General features: G+C 44.9%; 1 protein-coding gene across 2 annotated transcripts in view; it reads left to right on the top strand.

The window, feature by feature from the left end:
• EIF2B4 (eukaryotic translation initiation factor 2B subunit delta) overlaps positions 1–16,639 on the top strand; it is a 979,702-nt gene that overhangs the window by 922,101 nt on the left and 40,962 nt on the right. For both annotated transcript variants that reach the window (XM_044061494.1, XM_044061493.1), the window contains exon 12: positions 11,302–11,482. In XM_044061494.1, the coding sequence (XP_043917429.1) occupies positions 11,302–11,482 (181 nt within the window). The remainder of the gene's footprint in view (positions 1–11,301; positions 11,483–16,639) is intronic.

Genomic DNA, 16,639 nt, shown 5'->3' with positions numbered 1-16,639 from the left:
AATGCACGCGAACATCTACATTTATGGTAAGTGTACACAACTGTACTTTATCAGGCTTCTATAGGCAGTAATCCCAAAAATTAGATTAGGGAATGGTAAATGCAACAGTGATTGCAGTCTGTCTGCCTCTGTTTGGATTAGTGGGCAACCTTATAGGTTCATAGGTGTGTACTAGGCTAATGACCCTGGAGCCTTTACCAGCCTAGCCCATAGGATTACACTGGCATTGTGCCACCTGACCTTATTTCCCAGTACCTCTGTCGAGTAGAGCCACTGGAGTGATCCCCAGGGTGAATTTTCTATTTCCATTCCACTCATCAAGAGGTGCTCTTCTTAACATGTATGGATATCTGTTCCATAGCATGGGCAGTCTCTGGGTTATGAACCTGTCCCTCCAGCTTGTTCTGTTGATTGTGGTATTGAGGTTGAGGTCTCTGGAGCATGTGGTGAGGAGGGATTGGGATTTCTTTAGATGTAGCATTTCTAACAGAGCTGGATCAGACATGGATTTGTAAGTCAAGCAGAGATCAACTCTAAGTAGGCGATATGAGCCAGAGAATAGTTGGAGTTTTTTGAGTCTGTCCATACAGGATAAGTGTTTAAGGCCTAGGATCCTCTTTGTGAGGTACTTTTGTGGCCTCTGCGGTTGTTGCAGGTGTCTAGTGAGGTACATGCCAAATGGGGGATTGTACTCGATGATTGGCCTAATGAGGGAAGAGTAGAGGGAGACAATGACCTCTTTCTTCCTGGATGCAAAACCCTTAGTAATGAGATGTGCCACATAGAAGGACTTTCTGACCACAGTGGTAATCTGGTAGTCAAAAGTGAGGTTGCTGTCAACCTGTGTTCCCAGATCTCTTATAACCCCTTCTGTGTTCAGTGGACTACCATTGATGTGGTAATTCATGGGAACCAGGTTTTTCCAAAAGGGGATGATGACACATTTTTTTGGCATTGAGCTTAAGGCCATGGTTCTGACACCAGTCATTGGCCTCAGTGAGGCCTTTCTGTAGGATGTCAGCATCACTTGGGGAATTAAGAATAGCTCCCAACTTGCAATCTTCTGCGAAGTTTGTCAGACAGAGTCCCTTCATGTTGGCCTGGACCTCAGAGAAGTAGATACCAAACAGGAGAGGACCCAGGAGCGAACCCTGTGGGACTCCACTCATGACAGATTGGCGGTCTGACTTTGAGTCAGCTACTTTCACACTATGGGTTCTGTCTGTGAGCCAGTTTGCAACCCACCTAGTGATATAGGGGTTGATGCCTAGTTTAGTGAGTTTTTCTATGATTCCCGAGTGGGGAATGGTTTCAGAGGCCTTGGCCAGATCAAGGTAGGCTGTATGAACCACCTTGCCTTCATCCATAGCTCTAGTGACTGATTCAAAGAAGTCGACCAGGTTGAGCAGGCATGAGTTACCCTTCAGAAAACCTAACTGTGTGGGGTTCAGAGTTTGGAGATTCCCTATATCCTTTTTTATTAAGTCCATGATGATGCTTTGCATATCAGACTCATCAAGCTAATGGGGCGATAGTTCCCGGGGTCTGTAGTCGCTCCTCCTTTGTGGAGAGGGATGACTGTAGCAGTGAGCCATTCGGTAGGGACAAGGCATGAGGTGAGGCTGTAACTGAACAGCACACACAGGTGAGTTGCCAGTTCACTCTGTAGTTCATGTAGTCTGTAGTTCATATAGAACACAGCCAGGGATCTTGTCAGGTCCCATAGAAGCTGTAATGTTAAGTTGTCTATCTCACGTTCATTCTTGCTGGTTGGGTTCGGAGCTGATCCTCGGCTCCGACTCGGCTATCTACTAAAGCTCGAGAGCTATTTACTGGCTCGAGGTCTCCCCATATCCCACAATGCTTGGTGCTAGATACCTGGATCTTGTTTGCCGCTTCAGCTAAGAGGTTGCGCTTGTACTGGCTCAGGTCGTATTAATCCTTTTTTTTCTATGATTAGCTAATATTTATTTTGTATTTTTCTTAGGTATAGTTAGTTTTACCCTTGTAGTATAGTTAGACTGTGTATCCCCTAGTTTATCCCACTAAGGAAACTCATTTTCTATTAGAGAGTTTCTGCCCTCCCCCCCTTGTTTCTTCTCTATTAGTGGCTAACCCCACCCTTTTTTGTACCTATAGGAGTAGTGTTTAGCATTGTACTTTTTATATATATATTATTAAGGATAGTTGTTGTTGTTATTAAGTGTGGTGTGATAGTTTTTTGTAGTTATTATTGTTAGCTTAACTAGTGCGGGTGTGTGAGTGTTACTGTGTGCCTTTTTAAGCACTAGTTTAATTTTTCTCTCTTTAGTATCCCCTGGCCAGTATGTCCGAGGATACTAAAGTCTCAGGCTTCAAGAAGTGTGACTCGTGCTGTCAGAAGATGTCTCTGACAGACGGTCACACTTCTTGTGTGTATTGCTTGGGTTCCCTACACATGCAGGACTCCTGCTCGGTCTGTCACGCCTTCAGCCTGAGAGTCCTGCAGGAGCGTAGGAACAAGCTTATTTTGAGAGGCTTACTTAAGCCAGAGGGATCCCCGGTGAAGCCTCAGTCGGGGAAATCCTTAAAGCCCGCCAAGCCGTCAGATCCCAGTTCGGAGCCATCGCCGGGCGGAGCATCTGCCTCCTCCTCTTCGGTTCCGGCTGGAGCCGACATCTCTAGACCTCAATCAACTCCGACTAGAGTGTCGGAACCGTTGTTGGGTCGAAAACGTTTTAGGTCCCCTTCCCTAGAATCGGTTCGTTCGGCTCCGAGGTCACCGTTGCTTCAGTCTGAACGAAGCCATAGGTCCCACTCCTCTCGGTCCTCCAGGTTATCTGATCATGACATGGAGAGGGTGGTTAGTAGACTCCTTAAATCGCAGGCCCTGGCCAAAATGTTAACCAGCCCTTCTCAACAGACTGTGGCTGTCCCGGTGTCTTCAGCAGTTCCTCCTCCGACTCCCCCTTTGTGTTCGGAGCCGGAGCTGGTTGGGGCTCGAATCTTGGAAACGTCGGAGCCGATACCACACCTTTCGGCTCCTTCATCGGCTCCAATCTCTTCATTGGTTCCTTCCTTGGAAGGATCTGGGCGCCGGGACTCCCTCGTCGGCTCCAAGGAGGTGAGTGGCATCAGACCCTTGTCCGACCCCGTTCTCCCTCTCGGGGCTTCGGCGCAGGTGAGCTTGGCCCCGACATCAGCCTCGGAGCCATCCCTCTCGGTGCCGGGAGGGGTTCACGTCTCTTCAGAGCGGGGACCCTCTGCTCTGCCTGATAAGGGTGCCTTCAAGGTCATGAGGAGCGTGCTGACTCCTGAGTCGGCTCCTCGATTGGCCCCTTCGGCTCTTCCCCCCATGGTGCCTGCATCGGTCTCTGTCCACCCTCCTGACCCCAAGCATGGAGAACAGATGCTCCAGGTCGCCCCATTGGGCATATCTTCCTCTTCCGAGGCCTCCCCTGATCATTCAAAGGAGCCCCCTCGGAAGAGAAAATGTAAGAGGAAACACGTCTGATACCGACTTGGAGGATTTGGAAGGGTCCCCAAGATCCCCCTCTGAGGATGTCTCCTTTTCAGACATCCTAGAGATCCTTAAGCAGAGGGGGAACTGGACTGCCCTTAACCCTTCCGAGGACGAGTCGGTATACCTGGACGCATTTGGTTCTCGCCCTTCCACCTCCTGTGTGTCTCCACCCTTCGACCCGCTCATGGAAGTAGTGGCTCGAAGGGCGTGGTCAGCCCCGGACACAGTGGAACCAACTCCCCGCAGGCCCACTAAGTTCATTACAGCCCCACCCAACAAACAATTTTTGACAAAAGGTGTCCCCGTTGATGCCATGGTGGTGGCAGCAGCCACAAAGAAGGAGTTGGCTGACCCTTCGGTGCCTGTCCATCCACCTAATAAAGAGTCTAGGACAATGGACAGGTACGGGAAGCGGATGTTTTCCTCAACGACCTTTTCCATGTGGTCGCTGAATTATCTGTGCCACTTCACCCGCCTTCAAAGGGATCTTCTCAAGGAACTGGGTGATACCCTTCAGGATCCATCGGCTGCGGGGGCTCAGGATAAGATTAACTCCCAGCTGGCGACCCTTAACTCTATCGTCAACTCCTCCATGCGGCTCATTTCTTATGCAGCCGATGGGGTGAGTAGGGCCGCAGGTACAGGCGTGGCTTTGAGAAGACATGCCTGGATGTGGTTATGTAACTTTGCTGACCCCTTTAAGGCGTCCTTCACCAATACCCCCTTCGATGGTTCGACTCTGTTTGGACCACAGGTGAAGGATACCCTTACCAGATGTGAGCAGGAAGGCAACACTCTCTCTGCCGTGGGAGTCTGTTTTTCTACTCCTTCTAGACCATACCCTAAAGGTCAGAAGAGTGGGAAAATGTGGTTTCGGAAACCCCAGGGAGTCGTGCCTGACACACGTGGCGAGTTTCCCTCCAGGGGCAGGGGAGGGAACAATAATAGACGCCACCCGAGGGGCAAAGGGGGTCCACAAAATCAAGGTAGCAGAGAATCTTTCTCTGACAAACCCTTTCAGCACCCCTGAGGGGCTGCCCGACTGTCCACCTTCGGAGGCAGTTGGGGGAAGATTGTCACTGTACCCAGAAGCCTGGCATCTCCTCACACAAGACAAATGGGTACAGTCCATCATATCCGAGGGTTACAAAATCCTCTTTGTCCACACACCTGTACAAACAACCAAGTCCCTTCCAGATGTTCCACCCGGTCTAAGGGAACAAGCAGTGTTAGAAATTTCAAAACTGCTAGAAAAAAGGGCCATCCAGCTAGTCCCAGCAGACCAGCAAGTATCCGGAATTTACTCCAAGTTCTTTTTGGTACCAAAAAAGACAGGGGACTGGAGACCCATTTTGGATCTCAGCAGGTTAAACAAATCTGTTCAAAGAACGAAGTTCCGGATGGTCACGCTTCAGTCCATTCTACCCTTTTTGGGTCAGGACAACTGGATGTGCTCCATAGACCTTCAGGATGCATACTACTATATCAAAATGGACAGGCGCTCCAGAAGGTTTCTCCACTTCCGGCTGGGAGCCAGTCACTATCAGTCTCACCACAGCCCCCAGGGTGTTCACCAAGTGCATGGCAGTAGTTACGGCTCACCTGAGACAGCGAGGATTCCAGGTGTTTCCATATCTAGACGACTGGCTCCTTACTGCTTCCACCAGGCATCAGCTACTGGGAGCCAGGGATTATACCATCCAAACTTGTTCCGTACTAGGTATCTCAATAAATTTCGAAAAGTCTGCATTGTCACCTTGTCAGCCTATAACCTTTATAGGTGCAAGATTAAATACAAAAGATCTGTCTGCAAAACTTCCTCTAGACAGAGTGTCAGACATTCGCCGACATGTGCAGGTCTTACTACAGTGCAAGTGTATTCAGGACAGATTTGTACTAAAAACGTTGGGTCTCATGGCAGCAGCAGTCATACTAGTTCCCCTGGCTCGTTTTCACTTGCGGATTCTTCAGTGGATGCTTTTTACCCAATGGTCCTTTCAACAACTTCCAATGTCTCACAAGATAATAATCACTCAATCATGCAAAGACCACCTGGCTTGGTGGATGGTTTCCCCCTCTAGTACTCCAGGGCAGACCGTTTGTTCTTCCTTCTCCTGTTGCCACAGTGACCACGGATGCCTCCCTGATCAGGTGGGGGGGGGCACTTTCAGGGCAGGACTGTCCAGGGTACTTGGCAACCTCTAGAGTACCACCTGCACATAAACGTCTTGGAGATGAGAGCGGTGCTTTTAGCATTGCAAACTCTTCAGGACTCTCTCTACCCACCGGGACTATTGCAATTCAAACAGACAATATGCCTGTAGTGTGGTATATCAACAAGCAGGGCGGAACCAAGTCATATCCCTTATGTCGAGAAGCACTCAGGCTCTGGCAGTGGGCGATCTCCTCTCAACGGTTTCTCATAGCAACGCACATCCCCGGGAAGTCCAACGTCATAGCGGACAGGCTAAGCAGAGCTATTCTCATGCCTCATGAGTGGTCTCTCAATCAGTCAGTAGCGGACAAAATTTTCTGCAGATGGGGTCAGCCTTGCGACCTTTTCGCAACTCCTCTCAACAGCAAGTGCGACGATTTCTTCACTCTCTTTCCCCTCCCCGGCCACTCCCCCAGAGACGTTCTAGTTCACGATTGGCCCCAGGGTCTTCTGTATGCATTCCCACCTTTTCCCCTAATTCCCAAACTAATTCAGAAGGCGACCGCATTGGGATCCAGGATTATCCTCATTGCCCCTTACTGGCCTCGACAAATTTGGTTCCCATTCCTGCATTGTTACCTGCTGGAGCAGCCTTGGAATCTGGACCCAGTGCCAGACCTCTTGGTCCCTCAGTCGGGCGGGCTGCACCAATCCCTTCAAACTCTCAACCTCACAGCTTGGTTGCTCCACTTCCAACCTTAGCCAGGCTCCCACATATTTCCCAGCCGGTGCGTGAAATCATCCTTTCTTCGCACAAATCTACCACCAGGAAGACTTATGCTAGTAAGTGGAAACGTTTCTCTTTCTGGGCAGAGGCTAGGAATATAGACCCCTTTACAGCCCCTGTCCATCACGTTCTAGATTTTTTAGCAGAACTCTTTCAAGCTGGTTCCTCGTCTGCTACCATTAGGGTCCAATTAGCTGCTATTGCAAATTTCCACGCTGGCCTGTCAGAAACTAGCATCATGTCCCACAAACTTTGCAAGGCCTTTCTTAAAGGAACTATTTTGCTTAGGCCCCCGGTCAGAGATCCCCCGCCTCCGTGGGACTTAAACTTGATATTGGCTTCCTTGATTCTTCCCCCTTTTGAACCTGCGGCTTCCTGTTCCTTAAAATTGCTCTCCTGGAAGACTCCCTTTTTAGTAGCCATCACCTCAGCTAGGAGAGTTTCAGAACTTCAAGCCCTCTGTATTCGTCCTCCTTACCTTGTGTTTCATAAGGATAGAGTTTCACTCAGGACTAATCCTTTGTTTCTGCCCAAGATACCTTCCGAAACAAACCTGAATCAGGCTGTTGATCTACCTGTCTTTTTTCCTAACTATTCAAACAAAGCTGAACAAAAGTTACACCAATTGGACGTTCATAGGCAATTACATTTTTATTTGGATAGGACTAAACAAACAAGAAAATCAGATCAACTCTTCGTGTCCTATGCTGAGGGCAAACAGGGCCTGCCAGTTTCTAAAGTAACCTTATCCAGGTGGTTGTCCTCTATTATTACTTTGATTTATCAGCTGAGACATAATACTACACCTAAAGGTCATTCCACCAGAGCGTTAACTACTTCGGTAGCTTTTCAAGCAAGACTACCAATGGAATCTATTTGTGCTGCAGCCACATGGGCCACTCCTCATACTTTCATTTCACATTATAAGTTGGATATGACCTCTAGGACTAGAGCTGATTTGGTTCTCTGTGCTCAAGAGTCTGTTCCGATGAGCCACCCAGGACTAAGGTGCTAGGGACGCTGTCCCAACCAGCAAGAATGAAGGCGAGATAGACAACTTAACATTAAGAAGTTATGTACCTACCATAACGTTCCATGTTAGTTGTCTTCTTCTCACCTTCTTTCTTGCATCCCACCCTCCATCCCCCTAGCCTGGACAGACCGAGAAGAGTCCCTTTTTGAGGCCTTCTTCCTCTGGCTGAGTCTTATCTGGGTTACGTCCTCCTCTGTTTTAGTACTGTAGGTAAACCTTGTAGTTTGGACGGGTGTCCTTGAAATTTTTCTATGGTGTTAGCTCTGCCAAACGAGATCTGGGTATCTAGCGCCAAGCATTGTGGGATATGGGGAGGCCTCGAGCCAGTAAATAGCTCTCGAGCTTTAGTAGATAGCAGAGTCAGAGCCGAGGATCGGCTCCAAACCCATCCAGCAAGAAAGAAGGCGAGAAGAAGACAACTAACATGGAATGTTATGGTAGGTACAGAACTTCTTATTCTTTGCCTTGGACAGTGCTGTTTTAACCTGTGCAGCAGTAGTACAAGATGCCAGGCAATCTACTGGTATTGTGATTGGCCCTTTGGTGGGGGAGAGAGGGGTAAAGTTGGCACTGAATCTGTCGGCCAGTATATTGGCAATATCTGTTGGCTCGTTATAGGAGGTACTATTGTGCAGTAGCTCAGAGCAAATCTGGGTATTGCTGTGGAGATTCTTTACATAACTATAGAAGGCTTTGTGGTTGTCTTTGCTATCTGCTGCTATTCTGTTTTCATAGCTAGCTTTAGAGGATTTGATGAAGGATCCCAACGTTTTGTTGAGGCTGATAAGGGAGTTTTTCCAGTCTTAGGGCTTCACCTTATTCTGCATCAGTTTCCTCCTCCTGTTGTAGAGTCTGTTTATGGCAGGGGACCACCAGATTGGCTTCCTTTCTTTAGAGGAGAGCGTCTTGGTTCTATTGGTTATTGTGAAATCCATGCATTTCTGTACATGTTCGTACAGTGCATTCATGTATAATTCGGCAGTCATGCAACTATTCTCCATTTGCATGGGTGCCGTGAAGTTAGCCACCTCTGTTTTTAGGAGCCCAAAGTTAGCTTTGGAGAAGATTTTCATAGTGGTTACCTTTGCGGGGGGGGGGGTGGGTGGATTTCCAAGGTGATTAGTTTGTGGTCTGATCTAACCAGGGAGGAGTTGACTATTGGTGTAGAGCAACGGTCGCCCATATTAGTAATGACCAGGTCAAGGATATTTCTACTGCTAGTGGGAGTAAGAATGAGCTGGTCAAGGGCATTGGAATTAATGAATTCCAGGAAACGGGCAATTGTAATGGTACATGAGTAGTTTTCCCAGTTAATGGAGGGGTAGTTGAAGTCACCCAGTATGAGAGTGTTAGGTTGGACCCAAATATTCTCCAAGGTGCTTAGGAACGTGGAGTGTGAGTCTTGGGACATAGTTGAGGACCTATAGCAGGTGACGACCTGAATCGCTGTCTTACCCAGTGTTAGCTGCACCTGAAGTATCTCTGATGCATTATGTTGGGCTACCAATCTGGAGGTGTGCGCATCCTTTATGAATATGGAAACACCACCGCCTTTGGTGCTTTGGTCCAAGTTCTGGGGCTGAAAGGTGTGGAGTGAGTTATAGCCTGGTAGTGGAGGGGTGCTTTCTGCTGCCTTGAGCCAGATCTCTATTACAGCACAAATGTTGATCTTCTCCATTTTAAGGAGTGCTTCTAGCGAGTGCATTTTGAGATTTAGACTTCTAGTGTTGAGCAGCATGACCATCAGATTGCATTTGTTTGTAGCTGTTACGGTGGTACTTTGGTCTTTGGAACACCGCCTAAAAAAGGCACTATAGGGGTGGGGTGGCAAGATGCTTGGCCAGTATTTGGAAGCCCAGGGTTTACAGATGCAGGTCATCTCTGGCAAAGCCTCGAGGTCTGTCAGTCATGTCATCCCAGGCAGACAGATACTGGATCCCCTTTGAATGGCACCAGAAACTTAGCCAATTGTTGAAATCAGTTTGCTTGCCATCACACAAGGGTGGCCCAACCATGGACCTTGGTACTACAGGCCTATCATTGTCATTAGCCTCATATGCAAAACTATGGAGAACTCATTAATTTAGACATTAAACATGTCTTAACCCCGAACCCTTACCAGTTTGGGTTTGTCAAATGAAGGTTCTGCCTCTTTAAGCTCATTGATTTTTTTGAAAAAGAAACCACTGCAGTGGATAGCAGTTATGCAGTACATGCAGCATACCTGGACATGACCAAGGCTTGTGACGCCATTCCCCATGCAGGCATTATTAACAGAGTTTTAAATCTGAATATAAATTCTTATGTTATGTGGTGGATAGCTTACTTGTCTCATAGAAGCCATTTAGTTAGAATCACAGGTGCCTCTTCTGAAAGCAAAAAAGTTGCTAGTGATGTACAACAGGGTTTGATGTTGGGCTTCTCCCATTTGGCATCTTTTTCTAATACCTTCAGAACAACACTCCTGGCCTGTGATTATCAACGTTTGCAAACAGCTGTATATTGGGTGGTGTTATTTGATCTTCTACCGACTCACATTTGCTCCAACATGGATTAGACCATGCTAAAAGTGCTGGAAAGACAATGGCCTCAAATTAACTGCGAAAAATGTAGCACAGATCATTTTGGTAAAGAAAACATTTTCACATACCATTTAGGTGACACATCTCTCCAATCAGACACTGTCATAAGGGATCTAGGCATTCTTGATGATAATTCACTATTGACCAACATTTCTCTATAGATTGGAAAGCCTTCTGTCTAGTTCATCTAATTTACAAAGGCATCACCACCAAGTCCAAAGAAGTCTTAATACCCCTTTACTCATATCTCATTGGACTTGTAATTGAATATAATGCACCTTTTGGTGTGTACTTATCTAAACATATCACTCAACTTGAGAGCTAAGAGATTCATGAAGAAAAAGATCAGTGGCCTCAAAATTCTTTGTTGTTGGGACAGACTGGCAGCCCTCTCTCTTTACTCAGTCTCTTATAAGGTGAAGTTTTTGAGCCATGAAATATCCATCCTTCTTTGCTGTCCTATTCCTTCACATAACAAATGATACCTCAAATGCATAGTTAAAGAAATTAAACCTTTATCAACAGATAAACTATGGTTAGCATGATAGATTTGCATCCCAGTGTATTCCTCACCTCTGAAAATTACTTCCATTACATATGAAATGGAGTAGCACTCTTGCCACCTTCAGTAGAAATGTAGGTAATTTGATGGGCAGCCTCATATTCTCCCCCGGTCTGTCTTGTAATGCCCTCCTTTAGTATAGCGGGAACTTTTGAATAGAGGTTTTTGGCTAGGTAATGGTCTGCATCCTGATCACCTAATACTTATCTAAAAACCCGTGACTTGAATGATCTTAAGGCTGTAGTCATGCTATGCCCTCAAAATTGAAAGGATGGAAGCATTATGTAATTAAAATGCAGTTGATACTTGCATTTAAACAAGATGCTTCTCTGAAGTCCTGGTTTGAGTACTGTTTAAGGATGTGGATTGGATGTAAAACAGGCAGTGTGGCTTGAATTTCTGCTGCAACTGATGCAAAAGTAACAGTTCTCTCAGATAGAGGCTTGTTTCCACCCTAAAAGGAAGTTTCCATCTGCCATGGTTATATCATAGAGAATAGCTGTTGGGAGGAATCCAGATGGTGGGAAAAAGCAGTTGTTTATCTGTTGTTGATATTAGTGTAAAGTTTAATTCGAGTTTTAGAATAGATCGATTTCAGTGTATAGTAGTATTCGAATACTAATGTTTTTCTTGACACCTGAAATGTGCTTACTTATGCTACTTGTCTCTCTCATTTTCAGGTTTCCAAGGTTTTCCTCGGTGCACATGCATTACTGGCCAACGGCTATGTAATGTCCCGAGTAGGCACATCTCAGATAGCACTAGTTGCCAAAGCCTACAATGTTCCAGTCTTGGTGTGCTGTGAAACATACAAGTTCTGTGAAAGGGTTCAGACTGACTCCTTTGTTTCAAATGAATTGGGTAAGTATTTTTAGCAAGCACTTTTGATGTTTTCACTTTTTTTTTTTAATGCTCAGTTCTTTGGCGTTCATGGTATTTTTATTTACAGAAAAAAGGAGCATTTTTAGGTCTGTATGCTTTTTTGACCTTTGGTTTCCTTATGGCTCCACTTCCTGTCCATTGTCTCCTGGCAGTCATTTTGTTTGTGATTTCCCTGTATCCAGCTCAGACAGGCTCAGATACTAGTTGCCCAGTTTAGCCATCCAGGAGTGATGAAGAGGACAGCAGTGGTGCGATGCAACTGCCTGGTATGGGGTAGAAATGGAGAGGAGGATGTGGTGTCATTTTGAGGTACCGATGGTGAAGGATACATGAGCTTTTAACTTGTCATAAGTGGTAGAGGGATGTTCATTATTGCTAGTTTCCACTGTTTCCTTGTGTACTTTTAACACAGTAGCAATTCATTTGAAGTATTAACAGTCCCTTGCAACACTGAAAGCAGCATCACTCCCCCTCCCCTTGAAAGGGAAAGGGACTCCTGGCCGTACAATTTTCCTTAATAGATTTTGAACAAAACTTATTTATAATGAAAAAGGAAATACAAAGGCCCCCCTCGGTATGACAAAGCTCGGCTCCTTGGATGTAAGTGGAGCAGTTCCTAAAAATGTGTGTACAGTTAAAGCATTAGCTACCTTCTCTTCTGAACATTAGCTGGACACTTAAACAGTATACTGATTTATGTTAATATATTTCTATAGAGTGCTTAAGGCTCTATCAACATTAAAGGGGTGCATTTTGTGGGACATGGCTGTAGGAAAAACAAATACACTGAAACTGGAAGAAGAATAAGCAAACAATAAAGCCTGACAAGGGTGTGTGTTAATGTGTAGTTAACGCCCGCTCAGGGGTATTATGGGTCCCAATGTCACAGATGGAGAGCCTCTACACTCTGGAAGGGCATTAGTTATACATTAACACACACCCTGGAGGGCATTATTGCGCTTAGAGAATGGGCTTTCTGTAAAATTGCCGTGTTTTACTTGCTTATTTGTTTTTTTTAAGTATTATGTTGTTGTTTTTTTTATATATTTTTAATATAAAATAATTCCTCTGCCTAATGTTTTAGACTTGTAGTATAAGTTAACGGTGCTGGGAGGAAGCATTTTACATCAGACATATATAAAAAAATAATATAATGTTTAAAAAAATAATAGCCAAATAAAACAATTTTACATAGAGCCCATTCTCTCTTACATACACAGTCTCTTCTGCTTTCACACACATACACATAGACACACACATTCACTGACACACGATAGCTTTCACTCTCAATCTCTCAGACACACACAGGCTCCTCTGTTTTCATACAAGCATTCACTCACACAAGACCGCTCTCGCTCTCTTTCAATCTCACTCTCACACATAGTCTCCTCTACTTCCATACACACATTCAGTCTCCTCTACTTCCATACACACATTCAGTCACACATCAGTCTTGCTTTCTCACACACACACACACACACACACACACACACACACACACACACACACACACACACACACACACACACACACACACACACACACACACACAAAGTATTACATAGATTGCTCATTAAATTAAGTTATCAGCAGGAGGGATAAAGTAAGGGCATTTTGCTGGCACAGCCTTCAGAGTCTGCCAGGATTTAAAGTTGAAAACAAAGTAATGCTTTTTTCCCCATTTCCTTACCTTCTGAGCATTAGTGGTATGTGGGGGCTTATGTATACAGGTGACATTTAAGTAAATGCACTGACCGTAATATATTTTCAAAGTTATTTGCCACCTAAAAATAGAAAATAGTAACATTTTTAAAATATATGTAATTGAGAAGGATGTGAAGATGCAAATTTTCTGTAACACTTTGGGGAAGATTTTCAGTTGTGATGCTTGGTCTATTTTCTTCCAGTTTGTATTTAATTTCTTAGCATTTCAGTAGTTTTTCAGTTATCTGGCGGTAAAAGTTGTAATACATTGTAGTAGTGTCTCAGCAGAATAACATATCAGTCCGTATTACTCAACATAATGCTGGAAAAGTACAATGAACTTAAACTCTTTACCAAAATGGAAAACCCTTAGCAGTGTTTGTTATTCAGCAGTGTTTTAACCCCATGGTGAAAGCAGCATATATTTCAGCCTCTACTGATGTAGGGGTAATACTGGGTACATTTTTACATTATGCATTGATTACTGTAGACTTAACACATTTCAGCATTTGGCAGTTTAAACAAAATTTAAATCTTGTAGTTTGTATGTGCATATGCTAAATTTTCCATCCATTTAATGGCGGCAAGTGTTAATTCACTGTTTAGCAGGCTTCATTCATCTTTCTGTACTTTTGTACTATGTATAGAGCCCATGTAGCCCACTAACGAGTGGAAAACGTGTAACATTCTCTAACTTTAAAGTTGCCATGTCAGCCGCTTGAGTTGGTGGCAGCTCAGGTAGATGTAATAGATCCTATGGCACCTATTGAAAACATAGGGGAATATCCCCACTGTCCTGACCAAATTTCCCTGGCAGTATAAAATACCACCTCAGGTCACCCCTGAAAAGAGGCCACTGACCTAATGGGACTAACCCAATAAGTAACGATAAGATAAGATAAAATAAAGTCTGTTAAATGTGTCCGTGGTTTCAGCTATGTGCATTGTCCAACTTCAAATCAAACAATTTTTTAAAACAAGTCGAGGCTGAAGGCTGACAGTAATGTTATGGATACCTTAGGCAAGGTGTGTTGACCTTTCTTACTGTAAATTAGTTTAAATGAAAACAAGTAAACAACTGGCATTATTTTTATGCATATATGTAAATTGCCCTTTAAGTTCAATAATAACTTATGCAAACTCCTCCACCAGACTCCAAGATGCTGCACTGTACCCTGAGTAGAGCTCATAGCCACTCTAGCAGTCTGTCTCTTATTTTCCTCCCCTGTACACCACCAACCATTTTGGCTTTCCTCTCCATAACCACCTAATGGACATTTTCCTTTCCTTTTCATTCTCCTGGAGCAAGAGTCAAATGTACCAGGAGTGGGAGCCGTCATCCACTTACTGTGAATAAGGCTTTTCATTTTTTAAGCTCTGCTGTTCTTGCATGTGCCAGTAGCATCCAGAGGGTTGTCATGTCATGAGCCGTTGCAGAGTTTGTCTTTGCCTCCATATTGGATTATATTCACTTGGATGTTCCTCGTGTTTCACTGTTGCAGTCATTACATTTGGGTAATCTGCTGGCAGGTTGCCCTCAGTCGGCCTGAATATCAAAGTCTTGGGTCCTGCGTCGGTTGCTGTCTCCTCTTCCATGACGTCAGGTCGTCAGGGGTATAAAACAGGCAGCCGACGCCATTTTCTTTAGTCTTTCTTGCCACGCGGTACCCGAAGCAGAAGCAGTTCACAAGTGCCGTTCGGCCGACTCCTGAAATTTTCGAATTCGAGTTTCAGAACCAAAGTCTTCAATTAAAGCTAAGTACCCCATTGGGGAAACTTTTTCTTGCTCCATACCGATGTCAGTAAAAGTTAATAATTGTGTTACTTGTGGGTAGCAAATACCTCATAAGGATTTTCATTTGTACTGTATTCCTTGCCTAGGCCCAGATCATAACGTGCCTTGCTGTCGGTTTTGTGCTAGATTTAACCAACGTACTATTAAGCGTCGGTATATCTTTGCTTCAAAATATTTTGGAAACAGATTTAACTACCCTGAAATGTCGTCGGATAGAAATCTGACTACCGGAGTTCACAAAAAATACAAAGAAAAGGACAGAGACAGACCGTCGAGGTCCAAAACCAATGACAAAGCTTCTCCTAAGCCAGTCGCCAGTTCGCCGGTACTCAGTGAGGTGCTTTTGCAGCCCCTGATACCCGTTACTTTCAAGTTGCAGGCCTCTACCAAGACCCATGTGGAGTCCAGCACGCCGCGAGATTCTCCAGGTATTGTACCCATGGATGTCTCTCCCTTGGATGGGTCCGGAGCCACTGAGCAGGCACCGGCTTCTGAGGGTGTCTTCAGGCCTCAACATTTCTATATAAAACCGACGCTAGCTTCAAAAACAAAGACAAAAGCAACTTTTAAGGCTAAAAAACTGACGCATGAGCCATGTGCTCAGGCCTCTATGCCCAAAAAGCAGATGATCAAAATGGCTGAAGACCTAATTACCTTGATCAGGGTTTCCCAACCCCCAAACCCCCCCCACCGGATAAGAGGCCTAGGCAAGACACTGATTATGAATCTTCAGATCAGGTTTCTATTTCTTCTGATCCCTTCTGATTCTATACCACCCTGTGAGGATTCCGATGCAGAGGAATTCATCCAATCTGCATCTCCTCCTGAAGATTATTCCTTTGGAGAAACCTTGCATACTTTGAGGGAACATTTTCAGTGGGAGAGTCAAGATTTCTCAGAATCAAAAAAGAGGCTTAGGGATTTCTTTCTTCTCCCTCAACATAGGCCTTTAGCCATACCTCCTGTTTTAGACATTGTGGATGATGTGTTTTCGGAGTCAAGCTTGACTCCAGATTCCTTACCTCCAGCTCCTAGCAAGCCAGACAGATATTACAGGGTTCCTGACTCACACAAATTTTTATTCAAAAACCCTGCTGCTGACCCTGAAACTCTCTCACAGGGTCCCAAAGGTGTAAAGGCCTTAACAGCTAAGAATCCTACCCCCACTGATAGAGATTCCAGGGCGCTGGATAGATGGGGAAAGAAGGTTTATACGTCTGCAACCTTGGCAATTAGGGCCTTAAACTGCCAGTTTCATATGCTTAAATATCAACAGCATGTTATGGGATTATTGAAACAGAAAATGATGTTGATTTCTGAATGTGTGGAAAGTAAAGAATTACAGGAATTATTGCATGCAGCAGAACAAGTTGGAAAGCATACTTTGCAATGTGGTTTTGATTCCTTGGAGGCCTCCTGCAGGGCCGCAGTTACTGGATCTGTGATTAGAAGGCATGCCTGGCTAAAGGAGCAAAATTTGCCTGATCATGTTAAAGCTATTGTTGGATGCACCTTTACAACATGATTCTGTTTGGTAATAAGGCAGAAGAGGTTTTAAAGAAAATGGAAGACAAAGCTAAGTCAATGCAAACTGTAAAAGACTTTTTACAAGTGCAGCCACCAAGATTCAGTAGACA

Source organism: Protopterus annectens, chromosome 2.part0 (assembly GCF_019279795.1).
Source record: "Protopterus annectens isolate FY-2018-M chromosome 2.part0, PAN1.0, whole genome shotgun sequence".
Lineage (NCBI taxonomy): Eukaryota > Metazoa > Chordata > Ceratodontiformes > Protopteridae > Protopterus > Protopterus annectens.
The sequence above is the reverse complement of the archived record's forward strand: the minus strand, read 5'-3'. Positions and strand labels throughout refer to the sequence as shown.